Raw genomic sequence first — 9,239 nt, forward strand, 5'->3', positions numbered from 1 at the left:
TTATGCTGCACTTACATTTATTTGGCTTATTTGAAGCTATTGTTCTGCACTTAAAGGATTGTACCTATTTGAAGCTAATGTACTTTTTGCTGTTCGTAGTATCCTCATGATTGTTTGCACTTATTGTAAGTCGCTTTGGACAAAAGCGTCAGCTAAATGAACTGTAATGTAATGTAATGCAGTGCCTGTACCAGGCATAATGTGTTTAGCCTCTGGGTTAAAAGCTCCACCGTGGGACGTCTGTAGGCTGACTATCACCTTAGGCGCAAAAGCTGGATTGGGCCGCACGCAGGCCTTGGTGAGCCCTGCGGAAAACTGCAAGCAGGAAGGGTGCTCACTGTAAGTTACTCACACGCTTTGCTGTGGATGAAGCAAAGAGCAACACAGTTTTATGTGAAATACATTTCATCCCCAACGCTTTCAGCCTATAGGCTGAAATGGATGATGAGAGGGCTGCCAAGACAACCGACAGATCCCAAAGAGGAACAGGGGGCGTGGAAACTGGGAGCTTGTGGCGTGCACCCTTAATAAAGCAACAAATTAAAAGGTGCTGCCCAAAAGTCTAGAGCTGATATGCACACTCAAAGTTCCGCCATTTCACCCCCCTTTATCGGATTCAAACTAAACTTGATTTATGGGCTATTTCATATTAAGCCCCGCCCTTTATTAAGACCTTTTGATTGATGGCTGCCATGTTTGTGTATTCCGTCCCGTGGATTTCCCCATTAGTCCCACGCCAGAACTGTTCCCGAGGTGGCCCCCATGTTGCAGAAAATTGTCTCCGAGTGACATTCCCGGGTCCTCACGTACTGTGAACAGTTGGTGAGGTATTCCAGAATCCACGCCTGAAAGCTCCAGCTTGTCAAACCAGCAGCCTGGGTTGAATGGTGTTGAGAGCACTGGAGAAATCAAAGAACAAGATTCTCACAGTACCCCCAGCCTTCTCCAGGTGAGAGAGGGATCTGTGCATCAGGTAGATGACAGCGTCATCCACCCCGATGCCAGGTTGGTAGGCGAACTGAAGTGGAGCTGAAGATAGCCAAGGACCAGCCTCTCCAGGGTCTTCATTAGCTGCGATGTCAGCGCCACCGGCCTGTAGCTGTTGAAGTCCTTGGGGTGGGGGGTTTTTGGCACAGGTACCACACAAGATGTTTTCCACAGTTGTGGTACCCTCCCTTGCTTCAAGCTCAGGTTGAATAGCTCCACAATCCCGCACAGTTGGTTGGCACAGGCACATATGAGGAGCCTTGAGCTGATGCCACCTGGACAAGCCACAGCCTTTTTTGCCTTTTTTACCTTCTGAGCTCACTCCTCACCTGGTTGGTTGTGTGGGTGAAGAAGCAGGAGACAGAGTGGGATTGTGGAGTACTTGACAGCTGGGGGTTGATGGAGGGGGCAGGGTTCAGATGACAAGGTTGTATCCTGATGATAAGGACAATGGGGCAAGAGCAAGGGGGAATGAGGCAGGAGTGGGGCGCGTGACTGATCGAAATCGAAAATGTTCAAGTCATTCACCCACTTTAGGTCCCCCTTGGGCTGAGAGTCTGGGTCCTTGTACCCAGAGATGATCTTTTGGCCTTTCCAGACACCGCTAACATTCCTCTGCTGCAGCTGCTCCTCCATCTTCTTCCTGTTGAAGTTCTTGCCCTCTCTGATCTACCACCTTCGCTCCCTCTGAACAATCTTCAGCTCTTCCTTGTTACCTGACCTAATGGCCCTCTTTTTGTCTTTGAGGAGAGCCTTTATCTCAGGATTCATCCAAGGTTTGTTGTTTGGGAAACATTGTACAGTTCTGTACAGTGTTTTATTGTCTCTGGTGGGGCATGTGGGAAGAGTGGTGGAAAGCCCCCTTCTGTACTCCCTGTTCACCTATGACTGTGCTGCCAAGCACAGTTCAAACATCATCTTTAAGTTTGCTGATGATACGATCATCATGGGTCTCATCATGAACAAAAAATATTTTGTATATTTTATTTTATTTTTGACAGCTTAGCTGACATGCTGTCTCTCTCAGACACATTTCATTGTACCGTTGACCCTGCGTTAACTTACGACAAATAAAACAAGCCACATTGGCGTTAGCAAAGGGGGTAATATACGCCGCTATCGCGGTAACATGCGAGAATTCCCGAAGCAGATAGAATGGCCGCATGCATTACGATGGATGGAAGGGCAGGTCTAGTCTCCTAGACTTGTCTCTTGCTAGCTCGCAACTCAGTCCCGGCATGACATCCTCTTCTTCTCCTCAGCTCACAGGGAACATCAGGTCTCTCGCCGGTTAGCACCGCCATGCTATGACAGGCTAACAGCTGATCTGGTGTATTGTTTACCTGGTGTAAACAATGCGTTGGCTGCACGTGTGATCCCCGGTCACAGTTGTTAACAGGAAAACTAAAACTAAAACCAGTGCAAAAATAGTGGGTTTGGTGTCTATGATTTCTTGATTTCATAGACAAAGTTGCAGAGCAGTAAACAAGAATTATTTAAAAATAAGTACAAAAAGTACACAATAAAGTAGAAACTACTCAGTGGTGAGTAGGAGCTGCTGTAACAGGCTGCCACTCGAGCGGTGCCAAGAATACAAGAAAGCCACCATGTGGCTGATTGTGGTCAAATTTCTTGGGACATCAGCACAAACTCAATAGGGTTTTACCCCTTCAGGGTTTGAACCCAAGTAAACATATGCTTAATTTAATGGAGGCAATAATGGTGGATGAATGACTTACAAGTTACACAATTAATATCAGTAATTAATACCGTAGCCTAATGAGTTAGTTGACATGATAACTGAAAAAGAACCCTTTTAGATTACTTAACACACCATCAACAGTTGAGAGATTAGAGGGAGCTATTACTAGGAGACCTTACTCCTAAATCTTAACCTATAATCTTCAAGGGTTACATTTGATTCACTCTCACCGCTGTGTCTGTGTCTTTTGTGGCACCTAAACACTTCCTTCTGATCTCCCCTGAAGAATGCAGGGAGGAGGGGGAAATTATTATCTGACAATTACCTCCATCATGCATGCACCATTGAACTGGTTTAAGACTGGTGTATCTTCCTGTTATTTCCATTCCCTTAATCAAGCATTTTGCCTAATTAACATACATATAATTCTATATACAAAATCAGTCCCTTTTTGTCTCTGATTGTGTGGTCTCCATTGTGTTTTTTGCAGCTACAGTTAATGTCTTCTGGAATGTATTAATATTAGCAGTTCTGAGGTTATTGTGAGGCCAATTAGATTGTAAAATGGGGGTTTGTCACTGACCCGTCCATTCGTCCAGACCCAGAGGTGCATTTATGTCCGACAGGGAGAAAAACTGAGCATTTTTCATGCATGTGTTCCTCGGGCCCACACGCTACACGCACCGGTGTTAGTGACATAGTGGGCACAGGCGAAATGCTGTTTCCCAGCGCTGAAAATTCCTCATCAGTAGAAGACCCACAACAGATATCACCAACGCCATGAGACCAAGAAGGCGCAGGCATAGTCCGAATGATACGACTTTCCCCAGCAGGCAGAGGGAGAGACACTGAATGAGAGACGCTAATCTCCCCTCCGAGTATTCTTTGCACTATTGGTTGAATGTTGCAGCCATAACCTCTGCCTTCTGGACATCACTCAGGCCTGAGAGGTTAAGCCACAGAGCCCTCTCGCCTGAGTCTGCAAGTCCCATTATACGACCACAGCACATTGCACCATGTGACGAGCGCAGGATAGGGTCTTTTAACCACACATATCTCGTCCCAGAAGGCATGGTTAGGTAACCCATGTTCTGGCTGTCAGCCCACCTCCTCTAGGATCACCACCTGGTACACAGATAGCAGGGGTATTCCGTTGTGTTGGGCAGAGAGAGGTAAGAGGAAGCAGAGAGAGAGACTGTTTGGGTGGAGGTGATAGGCCACTCAAGGCTCCACCGCTGGGGGTTCAGCCAGCTCCAGTTCCACCAGCCCGTTGATCTACAGTTTGCAGTAGCTGGCAATGCCTGAGTGTGTTTAGTGCCTATGCAAGCTATGCACATTGAATTATGGTCCTTGTCCGAGATGGACACACTGCATTATGTGGGGCACAGGCGGGATGCAGCCTCTTTAACCTTCGGTTCTGACAATAAACAATTACTGAGTACTCTTGTTGTCTCCATTGCTGTATTTCCATATCTCTGATGTATGGATTCCTTTTTATCATTTAACATCAGTTAAGCATAGCTATGTCCATAGATTCAAATAAAAACACCATTAGTTTTGACATCTTTGCTGTAACCCTTGTTTACCACAGTATAAGTCCAGCCCCTGTAAGAAGGTGTGTGTGACTGGATGGATGGTGGTGCTGCCAGATGATCCAGCCAGACCCAACATCTTCCAGCTTAATCACCCAGACAAAGGTCAGCTTCACACCACCTGCTCTTTTTTTTGTCCATTATTTAAAATCAGAAAATCACAGAAAGCGATTTGTTTCACTCCACAGGCAATGTTTACAAGTTCCAGACAGGATCCAGGTTTTCAGCAATCATCTGGAACAAAAACCTGGAAGAGGCTTGTAGAAGCAGTAGACCTCAGGTATGTAAGCACACACACTCTCCAATCTGTTTGCACCATGAGTTAGTTTTGGTCAGATAAAGCAACTCTTTCTCCTGAAGAGACAGATGAATAGAAATGGCATATACAGTATATGATATATGATATATGGTCAGCAAAGTTCTAACAATAAATACTTGAAACATCCACATAAACAGGGAGACATGAACAAAGAGTAAAAACGTTTCTCCTTCTGTGTACCATTACAAATAGACAATTTGATTTGTATTTAAATGCATGTATGTAATATAAGACACAAATAGGGCAAACCTAGACAATATAAAGGTGTCAGTCATTCTCTTTTACCATACTGCCTCAGCACTCATTCTGTTCCTGATAGTGCCTTCGAATACATTTACATTTTCCATCCATCGTCCACTGCTTATCCGGGATCGGGTTGCGGGGGCAGCAGCTCCAGCTCCGACTGGGGGATCCTGAGGCGTTCCCAGGCCAGTGAGGAGATATAATCTCTCCACCAAGTCCTGGGTCTTCCCCGGGATCTCCTCCCAGCTGGACGTGCCAGGAACACCACCCTAGGGAGGCGCCCAGGTGGCATCCTTACTAGATGCCCGAACCACCTCAACTGGCTCCTTTCAACTTAAAGGAGCAGTGGCTCTACTCCGAGTCTCTCACGGATGGCTGAGCTTCTCACCCTATCTCTAAGGGAGACGACAGCCACCCGTCCGTCACCCATTTCGGCCGCTTGTACCCGTGATCTCGTTCTTTCGGTCATGACCCAGCCTTCATGACCATAGGTGAGGGTAGGAACGAAGATCGACCGGTAGATTGAGAGCTTTGCCTTCTGGCTCAGCTCTCTTTTTGTCACAACGGTGCGGTAAAGTGACTATAGTACCGCCCCCGCTGCTCCGATTCTCCGGCCAATCTCTCGCTCCATCGTCCCCTCACTCGCGAACAAGACCCCGAGGTACTTGAACTCCTTCACTTGGGGTAAAGGCTCATTCCCTACCCGGAGTAGATAATCCACCGGTTTCCTGCTGAGAGCCATGGCCTCAGATTTTGATGTGCTGATCCTCATCCCAACCACTTCACACTCGGCTGCGAACCGATCCAGTGACTGTTGAAGGTCACAGACCGATGATGCCATAAGGACCACATCATCTGCAAAGAGCAGCGATGAGATCCTCAGGTCACCGAACTGCAACCCCTCTCCTCCACGACTACGCCTCGATATCCTATCCATGAAAATTACGAACAGGATTGGTGATAAAGTGCAGCCCTGGCGGAGGCCAAAATTCACTGGGAACGAGTCCGACTTACTGCCGAGTATCCGGACACAACTCTCGCTTTAGGCGTACAGGGATTGGATGGCCCTCCGAAGTGACCCCCTCACCCCATACTCCTGCAGCAGTATCACCCGGTATCACCCGGGGGACCCGGTCATACGCCTTCTCCAGATCCACAAAACACATGTAGACCGGATGTGCGTACTCCCAGGCCCCCTCCAGGATCCTTGCGAGAGTGAAGAGTTGGTCCGTTGTTCCACGACCAGGACGGAATCCGCATTGTTCCTCTTCAATCAGAGGTTCGACTACCGGCCGAACCCTCCTTTCCAGTACTTTGGAGTAGACTTTACCAGGGAGGCTGAGAAGTGTGATACCCCTGTAGTTGGCACACACTCTCTGGTCCCCCTTTTTAAATAGGGGAACCACCACCCCGGTCTGCCAACCCCTAGGCACTGTCCCAGACTTCCACGCATTGTTGACGAGGCGTGTCAACCAAGACAGCCCCTCAACACCCAAAGCCTTCAGAATTTCTGGACGGATCTTGTCAACCCCTGCGGCTTTGCCACTGTGGAGTTGTTTGACTACCTCAGTGACTTCCATCAGGGAAATTGACGATGATCCCCCATCAGCTCTGCCTTTACTATAGAGGACGTGTTAGTTGGATTCAGGAGTTCCTCAAAGTGCTCCTTCCACCGGCCGATAACCTTCTCAGTCAAAGTCAGCAGGGTCCCACCCTTGCTGTACACAGCTTGGATGGTTCCTCGCTTCCCCCTCCTGAGGTGCCGGATGGTTTTCCAGAAGCACCTTGGTGCCGACCGAAAGTCCTTCTGCATAGCTTCTCCGAACACCCGCTGCTTTGCCTATGACACGGCAGAGGCTGCCGCCCTTCTAGTCCTTCGGTACCCTGCAACTGTTTCCGGAGTCCTCCCGGATAACATAACCCGGAAGGACTCCTCCTTCAGTGAGACGGCTTCCCTGACCACCGGGGTCCACCACGGTGTTCGAGGGTTACCGCCCCTTGAGGCACCTAAGACCTTGAGACCACAGCTCATCACCGCAGCTTCAGCAATAGAGGTTTTGAACATCACCTACTCAGGTTCAATGCCCCCAACCTCCACAGGGATGTCTGAAAAGCTCCGCCGGAGGTGTGAGTTGAAGATCCCCAGGACAGGGGCTTCCTCCAGACGTTCCGAATTCACCCGCACTACCCGTTTGGGTTTACCAGGTCTGTCCAGAGTCTTCCCCCACCCCTTGATCCAACTCACCACCAAATGGTGATCAGTCGACAGCTCCGCCCCTCTCTTCATCTCCAAGTGTCCAAAACATGCAGCCTCAGATCAGATGATACAATTACAAAATCGATCATTGACCTTTGGCCTAGATTGCTCTGGTACACTTATGAGCATCCTTATGTTCGAACATGGTGTTTGTTATGGCCATTCCATGACTAGCACAGAAGTCAAACAACAAACAACCGCTCGGGTTTAGATCAGGGAGGCCCTTCCTCCCAATCACGCCTCTCCAGGTGTCTCCATCGTTTCCCACGTGTGCGTTGAAGTCTCCCAGCAAGACTACGGAGTCCCCTACTGGAGCCCCCTGCAGGGCTCCATTCAGGGTCTCCAAGAAGGCCGAATACTCCGAACTGCGTTTGGGGAATAGGCACAAACAACAGTCAGAGTTTTCCCCCCATAACCCAAAGGCGTAGGGAGGCGACCCTCTCGTCCACCGGGGTAAACTCCAACGTAGCGGCGCTCAGCCGGGGGCTAGTGAGTATCCCCACTCCGGCCCGACTTCTCACACCTTGGGCAACTTCGGAGAAGAATAGAGTCCAACCCCTATCCAGGAGTACGGTTCCAGAGCCAAGACTGTACGAGAGGTAAGCCCCACCAGATCCAACGGGTAGCGAATCACCTCCCGCACTTGTTCCGTCTCCTTCCCCCACAGAGAGGTGACGTTCCATGTCCCCAGAGCCAGCCTCTGCTGCCCGGGTCTGGTCCGTCGAAGTCCCTGACCATCACTGCCACACGTGTGACAGCGCACCCGACCCCAGCGGTTTTTCCCATGAGTGGTGGGCCCACAGGATGGACATTTACATTTTGGAGTCTCAAAATATCATAATATGTTCTCCCAACAGAACTCTCTCCAGAACTTTGAGTTGGTTATCCTAGCCTGGTTGACCCACATGTCATTCTTATCATGGTCAGATATCTCCCGTTTCTGTTTGACGTAGAAAGTAGTGTATTGTTTTTTGGTAATGTCTAGAATCAGAGATATGTACTGTATAACTTTCTTATTTTCTCAGTCCTCACTACTGTATAGAGCCTATAGTTGGTCTCTAATGTATGTGTTCTAATCGAGGGGTGACAAACTATTCTGTCTTTTTAGAAAACATATTTTCTCAGATGTCCCAGTTTTCCACCAGCATGCATTTGTAGACCCGAGTGGACATGACATTTTTACAAGAATAAACCAAGCTAAACAGTTAGACTACATACAGACGGTGTATGTATGTGGAGGAACTCAGCCACTAAACAAAGAGCAGATGAGAGGCTGCAGAGTGATAATAAATGACACCACCGCTTTTTATCTGCTGAATGTGTATACATGCAAACACGTTTGCCAAAAGAACTTTGTATGGTGATAATATATCCGTGTTTGTTATTTATATCTTGTTACACTGCCCCAAGTGGCAACAATGTATCATATCAAATAATTAAAGCTCAAAACATATACAAACACAAAGTAGCAGAGCTAGCAGCTTTTACTATTTCAAATTTTTGTGCTAAATGTCTGTTCTATTCTTTCAACAGATACCAGCAAACCTCATGTCATTTGAATGAGAGTAGACTTTAACCCGTGGGAAATTATTGTGTCAAACTCATTTGTTTGGATAGTAGAGATTGAACACAGTGGAATGGGACGGTATCTACTGATATGGGAGAGTCAAGAAGAATCGTTGGAGAAGGTCTTTAATACTGGAGGAGTGAGTGCATATGCCAAAACACCTGCTTTCTTCTTCACCGGGACTAAATGTAATGTCAACTGGGGAAAAATTCAGTTAATGGAAGACTTTGGTGAGGTTGTCCCTTGTTACTTTCTCTAAGCTTCCTTGTTGACTGTCATTTGTTATGCTGCTAAAAAAAAGTGAGCAAGCACATAATTTTTTGGCCCATGTTGGGTTTCTGTTTGGTTGAAACAATCAGTGCACAAATGTGAACAACAGTGTTAGCTGACTAATGTTCATCTTCGCTTTGCAGACCAGTGTTATACAGCCTTCAAATGGAGCTGGGATTTTTAACACAGAAAGACACCCCTTTTGATTAGTTTTTTGTTAAATTTGTGAAACTGCTATTGCAATGTTTTCCTGAATTTCAACATTTTACCGGTGCAAGAGTAGGCAAATACATCAACGCAAA

The 9,239-nt window shown here is 47.5% G+C and overlaps 1 protein-coding gene across 1 annotated transcript in view; it reads left to right on the plus strand.

The window, feature by feature from the left end:
• The window catches only part of LOC115016523 (ras-specific guanine nucleotide-releasing factor RalGPS1-like), a gene marked incomplete at its 5' end in the record, with an annotated part of 35,830 nt that extends 26,872 nt beyond the window's left edge, over nt 1-8,958 (plus strand). The window contains 3 exons of the mRNA XM_029444307.1: nt 4,281-4,386; nt 4,470-4,561; nt 8,634-8,958. Coding sequence (XP_029300167.1) covers nt 4,281-4,386; nt 4,470-4,561; nt 8,634-8,663 — 228 coding nt within the window. The remainder of the gene's footprint in view (nt 1-4,280; nt 4,387-4,469; nt 4,562-8,633) is intronic.
• Between the last annotated feature and the right edge of the window lie 281 nt (nt 8,959-9,239).

This window comes from Cottoperca gobio, chromosome 12 (genome assembly GCF_900634415.1).
Source record: "Cottoperca gobio chromosome 12, fCotGob3.1, whole genome shotgun sequence".
Classification (NCBI taxonomy): Eukaryota; Metazoa; Chordata; class Actinopteri; order Perciformes; family Bovichtidae; genus Cottoperca; species Cottoperca gobio.